Raw genomic sequence first — 22536 nt, 5'->3', positions numbered from 1 at the left:
ACAATGGTCTTCCAGGTCATTTGCACCAGGATAGTGGTTCCCAGTTACTCCTTGGCAGAATCAAGATGCTGGCCCTCAAGACAGTCCCTCAGAGAGCTCAACTTTCAGACCTGTTTAGCTTTGACAAATGATAGAATGGAAGGGGTCCAAGGAGGTCATGTTGACCAACCCCAGATGTATGACAGCTGCTAGGAACAGCTGGTGGAGTTAAGAAGTGGGTGCAGATCCAATCTGCCAAATTCTAAATATATTATTTCCTCTCATCAGTTTATTTTCCTATGGCACTTTTGAATAAGCAATGCTGTTGAGTTTTAACTGCCACATATAAGGAGAAAAGGATAGTTTTAGATCTAAAACGTATTTTTATTTTAAAAATATATATGTACTTTTCCATTTATTAAAAGTATAGTCGTTTCCATACACATCAGAAAAGGAGAACAACAAAAACGCCCTAAAATTTAAGAACAAGTAACCCTTAATTACAAATGTGCCTTTGATGTAAATTATTACTTGTAACTCCTCTGTGAAATCCACATTCAAGACGCTATATATTTACTTCATTTTCAAAATGTTGTGCAAAATGGGCACTAAATTATTTGAAGTCATGTGGTATTTTGCAACATGACTTTAAACAATTTAATGAGCTTAAAAAACACTCCAGGCAGTTACTGACAGAGAATCCCGGCAAAACCAATGTCCCTCAGTTCACAGACCACAATTACACAAATGATTTGATATTTTTCTCGTTTAGACACAATTTGAAGCTTGATGCTGAGGCTAATAAAAGCTCCATCCTTCTTAATTATGTGACTTAGAGTTTGAAGTTGGACTAACTTCAAGTAGATGATGTCCTCCTAGTTGCTGATTCCCATTGTCTGTGGCCAGCTTCTTCAACTACAGTATGCTGATTCTACCATTTATCTACCCCTTTCAACTTCGACCCCTTGGGAAGAATTGCTTCCAGCCAGGAGGGTGTCAAAAAAGTCAAGATGGCAGCCATCACCATGCAGTCAACCCCATGCCTCTTTGTTATGCAGAGATTTGACTGCACGGTTGCACCTGCCATCTTGACTTTCTTGACACCCCGGGCAGATAGCCCTGTTCCCAGGCCAACCCAACCCCTGTGGGAGACCAGCTACCTCTTCCCCAACAGGCCCACTCTCTTTGGGACCCACCAGTGTGTAAAATATTTGCAGAACAGAAGAATCAAGAACAGACCCAACGTTGTTTGTTGTTCTTCAGTCGTTAAGTCGTGTCCGACTCTTCGTGACCCCAGGAACCACATCGCGCCAGGCCTTCCTGTCCTTCACTGCCTCCCTGTGTTTGCTCAGTTTCATGCTCATTGCTTCCGTGATGCTATCTAACCATCTCAAGACCCAGCGTAAGCATCTTCAATTCTTAGGCCACCGAATCCACCAGGCTTTTGATAAGGATGAGGGGGCAAGCCTCAGCAAATGTACTTGTCCTACAAAAAAGTTGGTTTTTAGTTCTGCAGAATTTCAGCCCAAAGACAGAGGACGGAGCACCCCAAACGTGAGGCGCCTGCAGTTCTAGACGGAATCCTGCTGGATTGGTGAATCAGGATGGGCTGAAATCGCCCACCCGGGGCTGCCTGGTTCATCACCTCTGCCCCAAGGCCTAGATGGAGACGCTGTTCTCGATGTGGGGCGGGTCGAGGTAGTTGTAGGGAAGAGGCAGTGACTGGTTCCGCTGGTTAATCTCCTCTGAAATGTTGGCCAGGCAATTCTGAAAGACCCCTATCAGCCGGTTGGGTTCCTCTTCGATGAAATGTTTGTCTGGGAAGAACCCTAAAGGTCTCTGGAAGAGATCCACGGGAGAAGCGTTATAGCACGAAAACACACCGGGGTCCCCAAGCCCCAGCTGGCTTTGCATTCTACATTCATGGCTCATTGGTAAAGGCTCAAACCCCAAATTTGTATGGTGGCATCAGGACACCCCCAATGTTATTTTGAGGTCATCCGGGTCATCCTTCACCTTGATCGGTTGACCAGGAACCCGGTGCCTTTCAACTCCGAAATGTTTCCCCTTCCTTTTTTTTTTTTTTATAATAACTTCATTAATTTTGTTCAAAAAGGAGCAGTAGAAATGAACCAGAACCAATATTAAGAGAAAGAATAAGAAGAAAGAAAAGAAAACTGAAAAAAGAGAAAATAGCAGGGATCAAAAGTGCAGAAGCAAGCAAGCAAGGAAAAAGAATTCCCTTCCGACCCTCCTTGCAACAGATAAGTAACAATATACATCAAACTCGTACTCTAAATTTAAAACATAACTTCCATTATTTCTCTGAACGCATGTTATTTCTAATCAGCAAATTCATACAACGTGATTTCATTTCTTTCTATTCCCCGCAAAACGTCCAAAATAGGTTTCCAGCGAGTATTAAAATTATGCAAGTCTTATCTCGAACCAAAGCCGTCAATTTCACCATCTCGGCATCTTCACCATCCATTCCTCCACTGTAGGGAATCTCTTAGCCAGTGTTTCTCAACCTTGGCCACTTGAAGACGGGTGGACTTCAACTCCCAGAATTCCCCAGCCAGCATGCTGGCTGGGGAATTCTGGGAGTTGAAGTCCACCCGTCTTCAAGTGGCCAAGGTTGAGAAACACTGGTCTTATCTTTCCACCTCTGTGCATATAAAACAAAAATTTTCCCTTTCCGAAGAGGATCCCCACCACTTACCCGATCCGCGGCTTCTTGGCTCAGGAGCCACAGGGAACAGAGGGCGATGCAGGTGATGTTGACCGGAGGAATTGTGTCAAGGATCCCCTCCAGAGTTGCCAAGCCCTTCACAGTTGGCGGGGGTCTCCTCATGGTGGAGGGGCTGTTTGGCATCCATGCCCCAAAGTCGAACTGAGAACGAGGGAGAGGCCTGGGTGAGCGGACCCTTGCAACGCCCACCCTGCAGGGCACATGCGGGCTTTCCCGTCTACATGCCAAGGTGCAGGGGGCAATTTGCAACACGTTAGACCAGATGCCATTCCCCATCATCCGGGATGGCACTGCTGAAATTTGGTGCCCAAATCTTCCAATTTTGAGAGCGTGGGTATCTCAGGGAGGGGGCATGGGTTGAAAATCTACAAGACTGGGAGGGGGGGCATGATGTTGCAACTGAGGTCCTGCCCTTTTAAGCCCCCCCTGCTGTCTTGCTGATTTTCAAACACCCCCTCCATGGCCAGTTCTGTTGGGCAACACAATGTTTTTAGGATTTTTTAAAAATTAAGGTCAAGAATGGGAGCAGAAGATCCCGGAGTGGCTTCCACGCTCCTTCCTATCTTAAATCTCTACCCCACATCAAGGAAGAAAGCTAAAAAGCCCACAAATGTTCCCAAATCCCTGTTTTCTGGGTTAATTTCAGCTTGTTTGGGGTGTTTTTTGGGGCTTGGGGGGTGAAAGTGAGAAATTTCTGGCTCTCAGAGGCCTCCCGCTTCTTTACAGCCCCTTAACCCACCTGCAGTGGGTTCAAAATGTCAGCTTAGCCCCTCTGGGTCACGCAAATGCCTCCTGTAGCCCCCAAATGCCTCTCCTGGGGCCCATACCAGCTCCAAGGTTGTCCACCGCAGCGTTATATCCTAGTTGGATTATTGCAACGCGGTCCACATGGGGCTGCCCTTGAAGAGCATCTGGAAGCTTCAGCTGGTACAGAATGCAGCTGCCCGGGTGGTAAATAGTGTCGGCTACTCGGCACGTGTCACACCACTGCTTCAGGAGCTGCACTGGTTGCCGGTGTGTTTCCGGGTGCAATTCAACGTGCTGGTCATCACCTACAAAGCCCTTCATGGCTTGGGACCGGGTTACCTGAGGGACTGTCTTTTCCCAGTTATTTCTACCTGTCCAATTCGGTCTGGCAGGATGGGCACGCTCCGGGTCCCGTCAGCCAAGGAATGTTGGGAGACATGCCTTTCCTGCTGTGGCGCCTGCTCTCTGGAACATCCTCCCTCCTGAGATTAGGATGGCCTCGACCCTTCTGGCTTTTCGGGAGGCCTTGAAGACCTGGCTTTGTGCCTGGGCCTGGGGCCCCGAGGGTGTGTGAAGGGCCCCGTTTCATGGTTGTGTTGATACCAACAGTTTTTAAAGATCTCTTGGCTGCACTTATATTTAATTTTTGTACTGTTTTTAATGTTGATTGTTTTTATTGTTGTTAGCTGCCCAGAGTCACTGGTCTGAAATGGGCGGCTATACGAATGAATGAATGAATGAATGAATGAATGAATGAATGAATGAATGAATGAATGAACGAATGAACGAACGAACGAACGAACGAACGAACGAACGAATGAACCAAGGCTAGCAAAACACAACTGGTGGTTCACACAACACGCAGGCCCGAGAGCGGGCTTCCTGAAATACATTCAGCCACCAATATTTTAGCCTAAACTGGCTTCGTTTGTGAAGTCCACCATTTCATGAAGTTTTTTTGCCACGGCTTGGTTGGAGACTTCATGATACTTAAGAGTAAACCTGCTGGAGTCCATCTTTGTGGGGTGACTAATTTAATTCTTACTGAGTCAACTCTGTACAGGACCAAATCTGAACCCAACATGGTGTTAATTAGTCAGAGGTGGTCCACGGACACCAAAACACCACCTACTCTGGGGACGTCCAGTGATGATCTTTGGCTTCAAAGTGGTGGGCGTGACTGGGAAGTCAAAGCCCCACCCCCTTCCTATGGGTATACGATGCCTGTCATGCATGTTACAAAGGGGTGGGACTTTGTCCATTTGTGCCCACTGCTTTGAAGCTAATGATCATCGCTGGACGTCCCTGCCTTCTCCATTGCTAGATCCAAAGCTTTTCCTGACCTGGACGGCAGAACAATGACCATCATCCTCTGCTATAATGCCATCTGCAGCTGCAACCTGATGAAGGGTTAGCCATGAAATTGGGCCAGGGCAGGACAGGTCATCTGTCCAGCGTGGGATGGTTCTCACCTGCCCACTGTTGACAGCACCATGTTGAGCTGAACAAGTAAAAATGGCCATTGTCAGGAATTTTGTGAGCTCCTCTGTGGTCCCCAGAGATGAGGGAGCCCCCGATGCCTCTCTGCTTTGGAAAGCTTCTGTGAAAATCTCCAAAATCCAGGCCTGGAGCTCGGAGTCACCTCGGACACGGTCATCATTCCGGTAGTAGAATCTGACAAAGCCTGCCACGTAGCTGCAACACAAAAGCTCATGAGCTAGAAGGTCTCCTCCAGCTTCAATCTCTAGGACCTGGTGGTCCCCAGATATGTGTGGCTTCAGCTCCCAGAATCCCCAGCTAACCTAGGCAAAGAGAGATCCAAGTCCAGCAGGTTCCAATAGGTGGGGAAAGAAGGAGGAGACTCTCTGAAGGGAGCCTGAATTGGCTGAAGACCAAAACTGACATGTCAGAATTAGCCAACAGTAGCCTCCCTTCCTTCTTGCCCCTCTTCAGGATTCCTGATTGTGTTGACTGCATCATTTCCCTGCAAAAGCTAAGCCAAGCTTGACTGGCCTTAGAAACTAGGCAGGTTTGAACCTGGTTTGGACTTGGGTCATGAAATCCCCAGGCTAGAGGCTAGACGTGGGAGTCAAAAAATATCCCACAAGGCCAAGGCAAAAAGGCTCATGAGGTCAGCAGGAGTCAGGCTCAACATGAGGGAGATGCTCATTGTGTCCAGCTGTGTGGTACCTCTGTGTTGACCTGGGCTAATGTAAAAGCTAAGCAGGGTTGAAGCAGGTGTTAGATTTTGGATGGGAGACTATCAAGACATTTCCACTTTGTTGCCAAGAAAACCCTGTGGCTGTGTCCATGCAGACATCAGAGAGTGTACAAACCCAAGACCAGGCCTCACCTCTCTATAGCAGCCCAGATTTTTGTTGCATCGTCCCGGTAATAGTAGTTGGCGACAGAGTCAACTCCGCGAGCCTTGATGTCCTCTGGCAAGCAGAGGGAAGCATAGGTCAGCCTCTGAACACCTTTCCTTACCAAGGGACCAATTCCTTCGAATCCTGCTGAGGTGGCCTGAAAGATGGAAAGCGTTGAATCACATACAGGCAGTCCTCACTTAACGACCACAATTGGGACCGGAATTTAGGTCACTAAGCAATGCAGTCATTAAGTGAATCAACACATGACCAGACCTGATTTTAGTGGGTTGTTAAGTGGTGGTTGTTAAGTGAATCACACAGTTCCCCGTTGATTTTGCTTGCCGGAAGCTGGCTGGGAAGGTCACAAAGGGCGATCACGTGATCCTGGGATGCTGCGACCATTGTAAGTGCAAGCTGGTTGTCAAGCACCCGGACTGTGTTCACGTGACCGCAGGAGCGCTGTGACAGTTGTAACTTTGGGCATCAGTCGTAAGTCACTTTTTTAGTGCTGTCACAACTTCGAACAATCATGAAACAAATGGTTGTTAAGTGAGGACTACCTGTACTTCATTCTTGCTAACACAGTCTGAGTGTGTCTCAGGCTGGAGGGGACAGAATCCTTCTCTCAAATCCCATGTTAGACAAAATGAGTATCTGGCTCTCAAGCTCAATATTTCTCTCTCAAGCTCAGTATTTTTCTCCCAAACTCAATATTTATCTCTCAAACTACTAATTCTGCCCCCCGCTCCACCCAAGGTGAGAAGAAAGGGCCTTCCAGTAAGCGAAAAACAGATGTACCTAGCAGGGAAATACAGCTGGATGCTACCTGGAGTGGTCACTGAATCAACAAGATGTGAAAATATGGAACTTCGATACATGAAATTATTTCTATTCCAATTCTTTCAGAATCACGAATCACAAAAACAATTCACATGTCCCTTGGGCTTTCAGCATTATATCCTTAAATGTTTGGCTTCTTTTGCCATATTAAACACGGAAATTATTTGAAAGCGTCACTGAAAATCTTCAGTCAAAAGCAGCAACTGGACGGTTTTGCAGTGCAAAAAAAAAAGGCAGATTCAAATTCAGTGAAATTCTGCTGGATTTGAAAACGTTTCTTTTAGTTTCCCAAGGCAGTTTTCATTTCACAAAGGTTAAAATAATAGGAGAATGCTGGGCTTCAGGCAAATTTGCTTGTAAACATCAAATATACATTCTCTTTATTTTTTTTTTGAAGGTGCAACATTTCTCGTCATGGGTATTACTGGATTTGACTGCTGGGTGTAAGAAAATACGCATTTTTTTTTTCATTTGACAGTGTGGCTGTACAAGATTTCCCTGGACACTGAACTGAACACAAAAAGATCTCTCAATGATCTTTTTTTATATTTCTGAACATGACTGTTTGGATTCTGATTTTGACAAATCCGTAACATCAGCATATTGGGTCATGGTGTATTTCTCCTTCTCTTGGACTGGAATCTCGTGATACTGGCAATATATCCGAACGCTTCCTCTGATGTCTATTTGAACCTGATATGCGTGAAATGAGCCTTAACGCCTATTTGCACTTTTCCTGAAACGGCTTTAAGTAGTTTATTTCTGAAAACTGCCGTATTCAAATAAATGTTCTACTGAATGCAAACCCTCCTCAAAGGCATCCGTTGCTCTGCTTGCCGAATCCAAAATGGAAGGAATGGAGAGGTGTGGGTAAAAGCAGAAAGGACGGAGAAACTAGGCCGGAAGGACCATCTTACCTGATCCATCATTCCACCTTCCTTGATCAGCCGGATCCTGGCTAATATGTTGATCTGGAGGGTGTACCTCAGGTGGGGGATCAGGAGCTGCGGAGGAGGAAGGAAAGCTATTAAGCCCTTCAGCCGTTGAGTTGGAGAAGATCCTTGGAGGCCAAGGGGGTCAACTGGGAGGCCGGTGATTCAGAGCTTCTAACAGGGGGCAACCTGGTGGCTGACACAACCTGTGACCATCAAACCAAATGCAGACAACAGGTGAGCGGTCTGGGCCTGCCAGGTGAGCAGGGAACCTGGATTTGCACTCTCAAAATAGAAGGAGATTGGGACAGGGACAAAACCTGAATGCTGGCCTGTTTCTGAGGCTCAAAATGGGAAGCCTGCCTGGTGGGACACAGCTGTCCAGCACATAGGGCAATTTAACAGGGCGGGCATTCTCTCCCCCTTTCCCCAAACTCCCTCTCTACCAAGAGACATGCCCCCTTAATTCACCTACATTTGAGACAGACATGACATCATGGTGCGTTCATCCAACTTGAAAAGTTGGAGGTGGTCATATTTCACTTTGGGATATAGTGGGTTCTAGGAAGATACCCAGGGAAGAAAATCAACAGAATAATTTCTTGTTCCTTCAGGGAAGAGTGGATGATATTATTATTTGGATAGGGTGTCCCCCATTACGTTGTATCTCATATCGTGTTATATTCGTTTCACAGACTGCTCAGAAAACCTCGCGTTACGGGGAAGCTAGAGAAATCCAGTTACAATACTTATGTTCACATGCACCACAACTCACGTGAAAAAACAGCAGTCTGCCTCCCACACCATACCTTGAAAACTGGGTGGCACATGGGTAGTTCCCGTAGGGTGGCCACAGTGAAGACCTCGGCCATCAGGTGGGTCCGCAGGAGGTGGGAGATGTTCTGGTGGATGTGGAAGTCAGCATTGCGGACCCACATCTTAGCTAGGGTCCAATCCCACAGGGAGTCACTGGGAAGGAAGATGGGGCTCTTGGGGCCCGGGTTTTGGCTGAGCTACAGGAAGGAAGAGGGGAAACAATGATAGATGTAGGAAAAGAGATTAGCAGTGAGATTGAAAAGCTTCATTTCATAGCCCTTTGTATCACTCACTGCTTTGCCAGAGAACCACTTATGGCAGAGCTGGGTGGACGGTTAATTCAGTACAAGGGAGAACCCAACATTTCGATTCAAACTATCTTCTCAAATTTAAAACACCCAGTTTTGGGCTAAACACAAGCAGTTCCACGCATTTGAGAAGCATCAGCCCCACTGAGTAGACCAGGTCAGGAAATCAACCCCACAGGAAGGCTAAAACTACTTTTATTGAGATTGGTTCTAATAACAGCATCTTGCAAGTCTGATTGTGCTGGATCTCCTCCTGCTTCTTATAGTTCAGGGAATTAGGGTAGTGTCCACCTGAGCCACTTCTGAAAGTTATCTTCTTGCTCTGGACTTAAAAAATGTTTCAGCCCCTTTTACGTAATGGTTCCTGCCTATTTCCATCAAGGTCATCTTCCTTGCTCTCTATCAGAAGCGCCTCAAGCCCAAAACAGGCGGTTTCAAACTTGAGATGGCTTGAATCATTCTGCCCACCACCTCTTGAGAAGTTCATTTAGAAGACAATTCAGTTGATTAGAACAAGCAGACCTCCAAAGCGATCCACAGCGTTTAGGCGCTTCAGCATCCATTTGGAAAGATTCAGATCTAATCTGAAGTTTCAGCAGGCACACGTTCAGTTTGTCTGAAGTGATTTGGAAGTCCAAACCAAATCCAAACTCCAAACTGGGTTTGGGGTAGTTGGCACCTCCTTAATTTACAACCACATCTTCCTAATGGTAAGGGTTTCAAGTCCAAGGAGGAAGAGAAAAGATTTCTGGAGACCCACATTCCCTCACCACCTGACATTTTCCTTCCTCTGCCTCTCCATCCTCCACGGCTGACCCATGAGGGACCTCCTTTGGTTTGGGAGAACCAGGGGCTGACCTCTACAGCACCGCAACAGCAGAAGAAGTTGTGTAGACACAGAGAAGCTATTTCCAATTTTGTTTCGGTCAGGAAGACATTTAGGCGTCTTGAGGCGTCCGTCTTCAAATGGGGCAAGATTCAGGGGACCCCTCTTTGCCAAGTTGGCTGAATCTAGGTTGTGCATTTACCTGGATTGCGATTGGCACAAGACTTCCAGAAGGTGTCTGATGAAAGAGGCACAAAGGGACGGCCAGATACTGCTGTTCACCTTGGATTACATTGGTCGGGATATCCTGGAGAATGTTGTAGTCCACAATGAAGATGTTCCCCTTCTTTAAACAGAAGAAAGACAGAGTGAGGCTGGGGGAAGGTCCTTGCTCTCATGTGAAAACCAGCCAGCCTTCACTGTCAAAATGCATCCCACAACTAGGAGGTTCTTCTGGGCCATGGGCATCCATGGGGAGAGTTCAAACAGTCAAGATGGTGGCTTTGGTGGTGCAGTAGTGGCCGCCATGTTGCTTTTTTGGACTCTCCCTGTGGATGCCCCAGCTCCTCCACCGAGAAAGTCACTAGGGCTTTCCCCAAACACAACTGCCATTCACTGGGGAAAGTTAGAAACCAAACCCCAACCACCTGGATTTCCTCCGTGAGAGTGGTGGATTTTCCAAGGGACTCGGCGACCATCTCCTGGGTCACAGGGAAGTTGGCCGGGATCTCGGTGCACTTCTCAATCAGCACGGGGTTGACACCATTCAAATACTGGTAGCCAAAGAAAGCGTCTTCTTGCCAGTGATCCGCAACATATTCTGGAGATGCAGAGAGGATCAAAAGCAAAAAAGGGCTGAGTTTCTGCTGGGCTACGAAGATGCTGATGACGCAGGGAGGTTCCTGAATGGAGAATTCTGGGAAGGTTAAAAACACTGTCTTCCTTCATTCTTGCAAAATTATAGAGCAGACTGGGGTCTTGGATCCAATTTGAATAGGAATGTGACCTGGGGGATTAACTGCTTGGTGTTTCATATAATTCTGGTTGGAGTTCTTGGAAGAGAAGGTCAAGCACTCAGGTTTTTGGCCAGGGTTTGCTTACAGAACTACAGGCAGGGCAACGAACAAGTCAGAGCTGCAATGGTACAATTTTTCTGCCCTTTCACGACATCCATGGTGACCATTTTCCTCTTCCTAATAGGAGGGCCAGCCTAGCCTCGACTGTGCATGCCCATTTTATCTTGGGTAAATTCTGGAATAAACTGCTCATCTGCTTACATGAGTTGCTGCCTTTCCAGTCAGGAAGAGGCAAACCATGTCAGCAATTAACGCATCCTTGAGATTTTGAAAAGTGTTAAAGGTCTCCTCCTCAAGAATGCAACCTTTTGATAATCTAAAGTACAGTCAACCATACATACAGGAAAGGGAATATTGGCATTTTGCTAGGCCTGCTTTTATTTCATATTATACAATATATAAAGATAAATGTTTAAACATCTAAATGTCTTAATATATAAAAATGTCTACATGCCCCAACCTTCTAACACACTGATCAGCATTCGGGCTACCACCCCAGATCAGAGAATGTGGTCTATTGGTAGGTGGGAATGACTTTGGGAGACAGGAGGAAGAGTCGTGGACTAGGCAGCAGTCAGATAAGAGACGGCTGACTCTGAAGAAGCAATGGAGGCGTGGGAAATGTCTCAGAAGGGACCCTCCCTAGTTTTTGGGACTGTAAAAGTGAGGGGAAGGGGAGAGAGGTACTTTCAGGTTTGCAAGACACTGTTAATGTAACCTTACAATAAAGTTCGAGCTAGTACTTCTGGGGGTGTTGCTTGATTAGACTACCTCACAGGGCTGACATCAATCGTGCAAGTCTGAAAGTACCTCTCTCCCCTTCCCCTCGCCTTCACACTCCAAGAAGTTAGGGAGGGTCCCTTCTGAGACGTTTCCCACACCCTCATTCCTGCTGTGGACTCAGCCACCTCTTATCTGACCATTGCCTAGTCCGCGGCTCTTCCTCCTGTCTCCCAAGATCATTCCCACATTGGGAATAAACTTAGCTAGGAAAAAAATGAGGCAGCCACTCAGTGCCGGAGCTCCATGTTCTGTTTTCCAAAATAATCCTCATGCCCAATATATTTCTTCCACACCTTGTAGACACTATTTCTGTCTGTGGTCTTCCCATATTCTTCCATATTTATTCTTCTCATCTGCTTGCAAAGGGATACCCACCTGAAACGAAGGACTTATTGAACCAGAAAATCTTGCGGATGTCCTCCAACCTCTTCCACGAGTAACTGCAGTTCATTAATCCCTTTAGCTTGATCTCCAACTTTCTGAGGATCAAAAGAGAAATGGGATCCCGAGTTAGCCTGGACCACACTTCAATGGCCAGATCAGGGCAACAGTTGTTATTTGTGTGAGGGAAGAAAGAATAAATGCTCTGGATGGTCTAATCCAGAAGACGGTGGTTTATCTTCAACACCGCCTGCTTTTACGGTGCTGAGACCATTCTCTTCATGCTTCAAGACCACCGGAATTCAGAACCCTTGGGGCTCTTCTCTCTTTGCAGCCAAATAGCCAAGTCATAAATGCCTTGCACGGAGAGGCCTCTGGCACAAGCCACAAGGACATCAAAATGATGACGTGTGTGTCATCAGCCAAGCGGGGTAAGTCAGACAATGACCCCCTCAAAGGTCCCAACCCAAGGAAAGCATTCAAACAGACTCCTCTTTAATTAACTCACTATAAATGAGGGTTGGAAATTCCTCTGGTGGTTTCTCGGAGATTGTATTGACCCCTTACAAAAATCTGCGTAACTCCTGCTTCTCACACACACACACACACACACACATTTATACACACACACACACACACACACACACAAACATATATATATATGAATATTTTGCACTTTTACACATACATATACACACACACATACTGTATATTCATCTATACTGTATATATATATGTTTGTGTGTGCATATAAATCTGTGTAACTCCTGCTTCATATATATATGGAGTTACACACACATATATGTATTTAATATATGAAGCAGGAGTTACACACATGTATATTTAAAGATGTTTTAAAAAGGAGAAAAAACACTAATCTAGGGAAAGAAAGAAAAGAAAAAAACAAGAACGAAGCCAAAAGTGCAAACAGAAAGAATGACAAGAAATAGAAAGAAGCGGCTTCCGATTTTCTTTATGGCAATTAAAAGTACGCAACTCCTGCTTCCTCGATGAAGCTTGGCCCATGCTCAGGAAAGGAACTCTGGTTTCTGGCGCCCGAAAACAGGATAAGCCCTCAACAGACCAAATAAGCTGGATTCACACGACCACCAAAACACTTGCCAAGGTTACTCTGAACCAAGGTTAGCTTGGTATGTAAAAAGGAGCCATTGGTCTTCCACCGACGAGGTTATATGTGTCATGCAAATAGAGCCACTGAATTGCTAAGAAATTCCAATTTCAGACTCAGGTTTTCTCCACCTCTTCTGGAGACAGTGAATTGAACCTACGTCGCAAAATAGTTGCTTTATCTGTTGAACTACAGCGGCATGTTTAGATATATATGGTTCTTTTCAAATGAAAGGTATGTGGGTGTGCATCTGTACAATTGATTGTGGGCCTTTGAGTGAGTACCTGATCTTGTGGTTCTAACACAGTGTTTTCCAAACTTGGCCACTTTAAGATGTGGGGACTTCAACTCCCAAAATTCCACTGCTGGCTGGGGAATTCTGGGAGTTGAAGTCCACACATCTTAAAGCGGCCGAGTTTGAAAAACACTGTACTAATGGAACCAGCTTTTGAAAAGTTTAGAGAGAAGTTCCATTTATGGACTTCAGCGTTAGCTCAAGAACCAATCAATCAAGCAATAGATTTGATTGATTAGATTGTCTGATTGATTAGACCGAAGGCAGGCAACCTATGCTGGTCCACCTGACCCCTGGAGCAACTCCTAGCCTCTCTACAAGGAAAGTCAGGATTCAGAATGTGAAAGGCCTCCGTTCCTGGATGAGACTGTTCTCCCCCATCTGGTGCCCACCAGCTGAAGTCCAGTACCCTGAAGGTACCAGGGTGGACAACTCGGGCATGAGAGAGAAAAAGAAAGAGAGAAAGATGAGGTGAGAACAGAGACAAACTCAGACGCCAACTGCTTTTGCTCTTAATGCTCAGGACTCACGTCAGTTTCGAACGGACCATGAAGGTGCTCATCTTCGTCAAGGAGAACTTGATGTTGGTGTCCATCTCCTCAATGCTATCCACCGCCACACGCCGAGGTACACCGGGGGCAAATTGGGCCCACCTGGCATTTCAAATGGAGAGGTTAAATTCATGTTCAGTATACTTTTCACAGAGGGAATGACTTTGGGCCAGAGATGCCCCGCTGGGTCACGAGAGACTTTTACACAATCAAATGCTCCTCCGTAAGAAAAGAACAAGATCAAAGTAAGTGGAATCTGCAACAAAATGTTGCAGTGCAGCATTAGGAAGCCTTGCTATTAAGATGCTGGCCGGCCAGCCACGGCGTTTTCTGAGAAATTCCATTCCATTTCCTCTCCTCCCCACTTTCCGCTCCTAATTAACAGAAACAGCATTCAGTGGCTGCTGAACCAAGCCAAATCCAAAAACGCAAGGGAATTCTGGGAAACCTGGCATTCAGAAAAATCAGCCATCATAGAAACGACCCATATTTACACACGCTTCAACCACACCACACCATTCAAAGGAGACGACAAAAAGCTAAGAAGAAAACAAGAACACCAGACCGCATCTCCTCCAGCAGCCTCCACCCAGATAAGCGGGGATTAACACCAGACAAACCATCAAACAGAAAACCACACCCTAATTAAGGATCTACCAAGGAGAAAACTGCACCCCCACCAACGCTGGCAGGGCAGCTACTGTATATGGACAGGGAGCAAACCCCACCCTCACTAGCACTGATGATGTCACCCAGGCGGGTAATGAACCGTCTGCCTGCCAACGGTGCCAGAGAGCACCAAGGACGCCACTGAAGCATGATTTGGGGATCCCCCCGCAAATTCTTCTGCACACAGCCAAATCCATGCATCTTTTATGAACAAGAACGCTTGTCGGCTGAATGTTGGGAATAAGGGGAATTTATTTTATTTATTTAGAGTGAGCCACTCCACATCTTGATGAGCAAATCCGGCTCTTGCCTCCGTCTGCTGAAGGGTATTTGCATGATTATTTGCAAAGAGGCCAAAAGGGACCTCTGTGTGTGTGTGTGTGTGTGTGTGTAAGCCTCTTGTGTCGGAAGAGAAGGGATGGCGCAGAGAGGCTCCAGAGAGTCCTACCTGTACGTGTCCTGCCTGCACCTCAGCTCTTCCACCCGGTGCCTCAGATGCCAGGGGTTAGCGCCATCATCGCAAATTAATTTGCCTGGGAGAGGCGAAAGGGAAGGAAAATTTGCTTTGCACACATGGGTTCAATTTGCATTTGCGTTTCTCCAAGCAGGAGAGTTCCCAATCCACCTGGGAATGGGGGCGGGGGGGGGGGTCTGGGAAACTCTGCTGGTGGGGTCCTTGCTCCCGTGATGGCCTTGGGGGCTTCCTCTTTCCAAAACGTGGGCAGTGATGCTCCTCAGGGTGCTGGACCAGAAAAAGGGGTTGATCTGGGGAGACCAGGTTCAAGATCTCATTCAAGGTTCTGTCTCAGCCCAAACAACCTGACAAGGTTGTTGTTGAGGGTATAAAATGAGAGTCACCTTCCCGACATCCATCATCTTGAGTTTCCAGAGGAACCCCCCGTGTTTACCATAAACAATGCATAATTAGGGGAGGACATTACTGGGGATGGATTATTAGATGATTTTTTTTTAAAAAAAGTCCAAGGAATCAGCGGGTGGACGGAGTGGGGTGGCCGGCGGTTCTCACCTGTCCCCTCTCTCAGCTCCAGCACCTGGTGGCCCTCAATCCACTGGTAGCAGGGAAAGTGAAAGGTCTTGTTATCTGGGGTGGTCAGCTGGACAAAGTCACAGAACCAGGCGTCCTCTGGAAAAAACTGGTAGGGCTCCTTATGGAGCCGGACAAACAGGAGGGGGCCCAGATCACGATCGCTCAAGACTTCATAGTTGTCCACCTAATGGAAGAAAAGAACCTGTTGCTGTCAGGAAGCTCGACCGGTGGGACAGCAGCCTGTCAAGCACCCCCTAAGCAGCCAAGGCCCAAAGGAGGGAAAACATGGTGGAGCGGAGGCTGGTGCTGTGAAGGAGTTCAGGGGATGGGTGTGTAGACGTGAAGGTGTCTTGCCTTTCCAATCATCGACTGTAAGGGTTGAAAGGAACCTTGGAGATCACCTAGTCCAGGGTTCCTCAACCTCGGCAACTTTAAGATGAGTGGACTTCCACTCCCAGAATTCCCCAGCCAGCATGTCCTAAAATGCAGCGCTCAGAACTGGATGTGGCATTCGAGGCGCCATCTGACCAGTGCAGAATGAAGAGGAGCTGTGACTTTTTTTAATACTGACGCTGTATTTCTACTGCCGCCACCTAGGATGGCATTTGTTTCGTTTGCAGCGGCATCACACAACGGGCTCAGGGTCCGCTTCGGAGTCCCCGAGAACCCGATCCTTTTCACGTGTCCAACTGCCCGGGATATTCCCCCTTTCATTCTTCCCCCACCCAAAATGTCAGACTTTCCATTTGTCTGTCCTGAAAAAGATCTTGGTGTTTTCTGCTCATTCTTCTGGCTCGCTAAAAAATCCTTCCATATCCTGGGCTCTAACGTGCTTGTTATCCCTCCATCCTTCTGACCTTTGCAGATCTAATAACCACGTTTGGTCACCCTTCCCATTCCATTTAGAGATATGTTGAACAGCCAGGACCTAGTGAAGCCGTGGGCTGCTCCGTGTGTCCCTGATGTGGCGGGACCCCTGATATCTGCTCACTGGGCAGGCTTGCTCAACCAGGCTGGGAAAAGTCGGGCTCCGGGACGGCCTTCTGCAACCTGACGCCCCAGGCAGCTGGAGCCTGCTGGATTTTGCTGCCCTGGGTGATGTCCCAGGAGGAGGCAACGAAGCTCCGCACGCCGGCCAGCGCAAGGACGCCCCCCGCCCCCCGTCCTGATCGGGCGGCCCCCCTCTCACCGTTCCGGGGGCGAAGTCCCTCCCGGTGTTGTCCAAGAGCTGCTTGGGGCTCTCCCCTTTCAAGCCCACCAGGGTGATGGAGACGGAGTCGAACGTTCCCGAGCCCCAAAACTTCCCGGTGGCCACTCGGACTCTGTACACCCACGGTGGCGTTTCTCCCCGGCCGGACTGAGCTCGCCAACTTCTCCAGAAACTCTCCTTTTGATGCTTCGGAGGCGAAAGGTGAGACCAGAGAGAGAGCGTCATTGCAAAAGTAGAAACCTATCGAACTAGAATCCAAGAGCCTAATTTTCCCCAGAAACTTGGCCTCGGGGATGCCTGTCAACGCTGATCCGTATCTTGCAAGCTTGCAAGTGGTCGTGCTCACCAATAAGACTGTGGTCTCACGTGGAGCATTGTCCGTGGAGAACTTGTTTATTGCAGCAAACAGTGACTAGGATTCCCCCTGGGACACGCTCTCATTTTTAGCCAAAGGTATAAGGTTTACCTCAGGTGCCATTCTAACAACTCTTTTTTCTTTTTTTACTTCTGTAAATTATTTCCATTCCAGCTGGTCATTTTAAGAACATTATCATTTGAAGAACTGGTCCCTGGAGCACCTGTTTTTCCTCCTCCCTCCTCATCTTTCTTTCCTTTTGTGGTGTTGCTCCAGAGAGGAGACAGGAGGCCTTTATCAGCAGTATTATCTTCTGACAAAGAATCCTGGGGGGCTTTTCAGATGACAGAGTAAAACGTTTTAAGCAAATAAAAAGAAAACCTTCCAGTCACATTGCCCACAAAGGACAGTTGAGACTGAAATCCCTGACAGTTCTGCAGGGGCAGCAAAGCGTTAACAGGGCTGGGTGGTCTCCGGGCAGAGCCTGTAGCCTGGGAGAGGGCGGCTTTTCTGTAACCCAAGTCTCGCCCACTTCTGCCTGACTATTTGGCAGCGGACTGGAAACTCCTGGCTCCCTTCCAGTCCCCAGAAGAACCGGCAGCCCAGGCAGGCAGAAGCGGGCCTCCCCGGGGCTCTGCCTTCTTCTCCCTCCGGCAACCAGGAGAAGCCAACAAGACTTCGACAGGAAATGGCGCACATCAGAATATCAGCAGGCAAATAATGCAAATTAGGGGGTTGCCCCATTTCTGGGATGACACCATCTCCCAAAGCGTACAAGCTCCATGTTATTGACCAACGTTTCTTCCTGGAGGTGCTACAAACCGCATCTCCTGCCCGCAAAGGCCGGTTCCTGACTCATAAAACCAGCCATAACTGCCATCGATTTCAAGAGGAGAATTTCAGCAATACCTTCCAGAATGCAAATATAGATAGTCCTCGACTTACAACCACAATAGGGCTCAGCTAATTTGTCATTAAGCAGTACAGTCATTAAGCGAGGCATTACATGACCCCACCCAAATTTATGACATTTTTGCTATGGTTGTTAAGCGAATCATGTGGTTCCCCATTGACTTTGCCTGTTGGAAGCCAGCTGGGAAGGTGGCAAATGGTGATCCTGTGACACCGGGATGCTGCGACTATTGTAAATGCATGTTGGCTGCCCAGTGCCCGAATTCTGATTACATGACCGCAGGGACACTGCGATGATCATAAGTGTGAGGACTGGTCGTAAGTAACTTTTTTCAACGTCGTTGTAACTTCAAATGGTTGCTGAACGAATGGCTGTAAGTCAAGGACTACCCATGCCCTCTTGTAAGAAAAACAGATAAAGTTACCTGCAGTTCTTCCTGCAGACAAGTAGCTTTCCTCAACAGTGTGAAGCCACATCCTCGAGTCCCCTGGAATCTGGCAGGGACCTTACAGCCCTCCAGCATCACCCGGTTCAAATCAGGGCCCCCGAAGGGAATCGACTTCCTCCTACGGTCACCACTGTAGGCTGCAGGAACAGGACATTTTTAAAACGGCCCTGGGTCACCTGCCGACCCTTTCCTGACTCGGAAAACAACGCGCTGACTCACTGCAGTGGGAAAAGGCCCCCCTTTTGAACGTTCCCCCATTCTTTGGCTGGAAAACCAGGAAGCCAAAAACCTTGACCCACAGCTGCAACTGGCACGTTAGCTTTGCCCGTTTCCGGCCAGGAACTCCTCTGCCCATCCCGCTGAGCCCTTGCAAGGAGCAATTCTTATCATCCCCTCCTATTCCTCAGCCAAGGGCCTTTCGTAATATTTATTCACAAGGTTTGTTTGCTCAGGAAAGGAGAACGGGATAGGAAAAGGTGTTTCCACAACTGCATCCGGCCGCCTCGATCGTTTTTAAAAATGAAAAAGAAAAACTCTAATCAAGCACAATTAACAACAGCAGGCCGGTCACCGTTGAAAATAAGGTCCGCCTCGTTTGAGTTCCAGAACCTCAAATCCCACTGAATTTAATAAGACCGTGCCACAAATTCCAAAAAGCTATCAAAACTAGTTGGCACATCGCTGCTTCGGCAAATTCCTCCACCCACTTCTTGGAAACAAGCCCATGGTTTTGGATGTAAACTATTCGGCATTTCATATTTCAACCTCTGTTTATTTTAAACAAAAATAAACCGGCGATTTTTTAGCAACGCTTTGCAAAATGACCTTCCCAAATGATCAATAATGAAGGCAAACTCAAAGGTTACCCTTTTTTTTTTTTACAGGATGGCACATAATGTCCACACGATTCGGCCCCAGAACATCTCATCAACCCCGTAAAATTTCCACGACTCTAGCAGCTGAATCTACAAAGAGAAAATATTCTGCCACAGAGTCACTTTAAATCCAACTGAAACTGAGCTGTGTTGGTTGAGGCCGGTGACCACTTTAACTCCAGGCCAATAAGACGTCTCAAACCATATTTTTTTTAAAAAAAAAAAAATCAGCTTCTGGAAAAGTTCAGCCACAGGACAGGAGCCCATTAATCCATCTGAACAGCCAGCATTTGGCTTGTTTAAACTGCTGAAATCATTACTGAAAGAACATCAGGGAGAACACTTATGTTTGTGTTCTCAAACACAACTCTTGTGTTTGAGTGGTGACTATGAGACAGAACAGCCTGGAGAGATTCCAAGCTGGTGTTTCACAAGTTGGCCACTTTAAGACGTGTGGACTTCAACTCCCAGAATTCCCCAGCCAGCTTTGCTGGCTGGAGAATTCTGGAAGTTGAAGTCCACACGTCTTAAAGTTCCCAAGGTTGAAAGACACTCTTCCAAGCTGTCAGCAGCCTGAAATTCCACAGATCTGGCTTTTTCCCACCATGGAGGGAAACAGAGTCCCCCCTGTTGGATGTTGGCCTGTCTCACTGGAAAAATGACCCACCCACCCAGGATTAAAAGCATGGCAGGTAAAAATTCAGATATGGTATAGGAGCTGATGAAGAGCCTCACCTCTTTAGACTGTTTGATTTCCTGCCAAGAATAAGAGAACTTACCTCTTACTCTGGCTGGAGTCCGGCTGAAAACTCGGCGGCCACCACTGAGGACCGTCCAGGGCCCCTGCAACTTCTGGAGCACTTTGAACTGCATTTCTGGGCGCCTTGGGCAAAGAAAGATTGGGGAAACTCAGTAGGGATCCGACATTCCTAGACGGGCGGAAACACCCCAGAGGGAATTTTTTTTCCAACTTCAATACGGTGTTGAAATTGCAGAAGTGCCTCTGTGGGCGATTTTGTTTCTCAACACTCTCTAGCTTTCCTAGTGGCCTCCCATCCAATACGAACTGGGTTTGATCCGCTCAGCTTCCAAGCGCAGACAAGTCCGGCCATTTACAGACAGGGAGACTGTGACCCAGTCAGTCCCGCTGCACCACAGTTCTGCAAATCTAACTTCACTTTCAAGGCCCGGTCAGCGAGGGAGCGACATCTGGCGGGTCCTAGGAGGCGGGCCTTGTCTGCGGTGGCGCCTGCTCGGTGGAACGTCCTTCCCCCAAAGGAAGGCCGGCTTCATTTCTTGTGACCTTCTGAAGGCCCCTCAAAACCTGGCCTGGGGACCCCGGGGGGCTGGTGAAGGACTGGGGTGGCTCCCCTATTATTAGCATCTCTTTGCCTAACATTTCCTCTTTTTAGCTTTCTCTGTCGTAGTTTTTCAATGTTATCTAACAGTAATGATGATAATTGTGTTACTATTTATTAATTTAATGGCTTTTTAGCTTTGTCCCATGCCACCCAGAGTCCCTTGTTTGTGAGATGCCCGGCTGTATGCATCTGGCACCCAGCTAAATAAACGAATGGCACGGACTTCAGGAGAAACACGCGGAGGGCCAGTCCGATTCAGGCGCGGGCTGGGAGCGGGGATCCCGAGCGCCAGGCCTGCCCTGCGCACCGCAGCCGGCTGGGTGACTGGCCGCTGGCCGCCTCTGCCGCGGCCGAAGAGGCTGCCAGGAAACCTGCCCAGATCTGCCCAGGTCCCTGGAAGGAGCCCCGTCCGGCGGAGGCGGAGCAGACGGACGCGCGAGGTCGGAGCGCGGGCAAAGCTCCGCCGACGCTGCCGCGGCAGCCCGGCAGCGGCGACGGGGGCAGCTGCCCTGCTGAACGTCTGCCTGTCCCGCGGCGGCGTTCAGCGTCTTACCTTGCGGGTTCTCGGCTCGGCGGCGCTGCAGCTCCAGCGGGTCTTCTCCCGCTGCCTTTCCGCGAACTGAACGCGCGGCCGGTCCGCGGAGCCGACGGAGCCTGGAGGGACGCAAAGCGGCGACGGTCCCGTCTGCGGCTGCGACAGGAGCGCCTTGGGCGCCGGGGCGGTTTTAGGGCGCCCCACCGGCCCCACCCACCCGCCCGCCCGCAGGAGGGCCCGAGTGCCGCCCGTGCCCCTTCCGCAACGCGGCGCCCCCGCAAGGTGGCAACCTCCGCCTCCCCCGCCCCTCGGGCCCCGCCGCGAGCCGCAGGCGGGGCGGCTGGCCCAGCCCTCCTCCCAGCGGGCGCGATCCCGCCCGGGGCGCTCCGCCCGAGACGAGGGAGAAGGGACCCGCGGGAGGGTCCTCCCTGCCCGCCCCCTCCGGCCCGCCGCGGGGAGCGACGGCCGGCCCGGGAGCCGCTCACCGTCCTGCGCTCGCCGCGGCTGAAGGCGCCGGGCCGGGAGGGTCCCGAAGGAGGGCGGGCGAGCGCGCGCCGACCGCAGAGCCGCCCGGCCAGCTGCAGCCTCCTCCACGCCGGCGAGCGGCTGCACAGCCCCCCCGCCCGGCGCTCCACCTGGCGGGGCGAGGCGGGGCGCCCCCGCCCCCGCCAGGTTGCTCGGCCCGCCCCGCCCCGCGGCTCCGCAAGCAGCCGGGCTGCCCCGCACCCGCCCGCCCCTCGGGAGGCGATCCGGCGAGGCGCGGCGCGGCGCAGCGCAGCGGGGACACCTGGCGAGGCGAGGCGAGGCGAGGCGGGTCGGGCGCGGAGGGAGGCCGGCAGGGAAGGAGGCAGGCAGGGCCCGCCGCCTGCGGAGCCTCCAGGGGCCCTTCCTCGGTCGTCCAGCTTACTTCTTCTGCGCGACCTTCTGAGCCCGTCTTCCAAGTCTAAGCCTCCAGCCTGGAGTGTCCTCGTGGCCCCCCTGTTCAGTCTCCAGCCGGGGTAGGATTTGGCGGGGAGGCCAGGAGGAAAGTCCAGGGCTGGAGCTAGATAGGTTGGAAAGACCCTCCTGGAAGAAGATCTGCTGCCAGACAGGGGGAGGGGTGTGTGCGGCCATCGGGAGCCACCCTGGATTAAAGGAGGCTTCGCGTTTACACTCCACCTCCACCCCCACCTGTCTTTGGAAGTGGCGCATCTTCTGGGTGATGCAGTGATCCAAGGAGAATGAAGCGCCACGCAGGCAGGCAGGGTGACAGGTTGCCTTTGAATGCAACCGCATCCCTGCAAAGGAAGGAAGAGCCCACCGGCGTCTGACAAATAAACAATAAAGGTGCATCATGGT

At 49.3% G+C, this 22536-nt stretch overlaps 1 protein-coding gene across 1 annotated transcript; it reads right to left on the bottom strand.

Annotated features, from left to right (window-relative positions):
* Nucleotides 1-255: 255 nt before the first annotated feature.
* Nucleotides 256-21818, bottom strand: LOC103064438 (hydroperoxide isomerase ALOXE3-like). Its single transcript, XM_088142291.1, has 17 exons — nt 21684-21818; nt 21217-21317; nt 20082-20185; nt 18404-18564; nt 16691-16897; nt 15481-15685; nt 14902-14986; nt 13764-13886; nt 11804-11907; nt 10217-10389; nt 9772-9915; nt 8429-8632; nt 7605-7691; nt 5832-6001; nt 4951-5173; nt 2702-2872; nt 256-1818 (listed from the first exon to the last, which is right to left on the bottom strand). Exons 3-17 carry the CDS (start codon nt 20173-20175, stop codon nt 1639-1641), a joined length of 2331 nt encoding a protein of 776 aa, XP_087998417.1. The 5' UTR covers nt 20176-20185; nt 21217-21317; nt 21684-21818; the 3' UTR covers nt 256-1638.
* Between the last annotated feature and the right edge of the window lie 718 nt (nt 21819-22536).

The sequence above is a fragment of the Python bivittatus genome, unplaced genomic scaffold, assembly GCF_059951505.1.
Source record: "Python bivittatus isolate LINGU-HERP-01145 unplaced genomic scaffold, Pbiv_v1 ctg000370_np1212, whole genome shotgun sequence".
Classification (NCBI taxonomy): Eukaryota; Metazoa; Chordata; class Lepidosauria; order Squamata; family Pythonidae; genus Python; species Python bivittatus.
This window is presented reverse-complemented; position numbering and strand designations above follow the sequence as displayed.

Coding starts and splice junctions, on each gene's coding strand:
- LOC103064438 (XM_088142291.1), bottom strand. CDS start 20,175: ATGCAGTTCAAAGTGCTCCAGAAGTTGCAGGGGCCCTGGACGGTCCTC. Junction 2,873..4,950: donor GTGCTGTCAACAGTGGGCAG/GTGAGAACCATC, acceptor CCTCGTTCTCAG/TTCGACTTTGGGGCATGGAT. Junction 1,819..2,701: donor GCCAAGAAGCCGCGGATCGG/GTAAGTGGTGGG, acceptor GATCTCTTCCAG/AGACCTTTAGGGTTCTTCCC.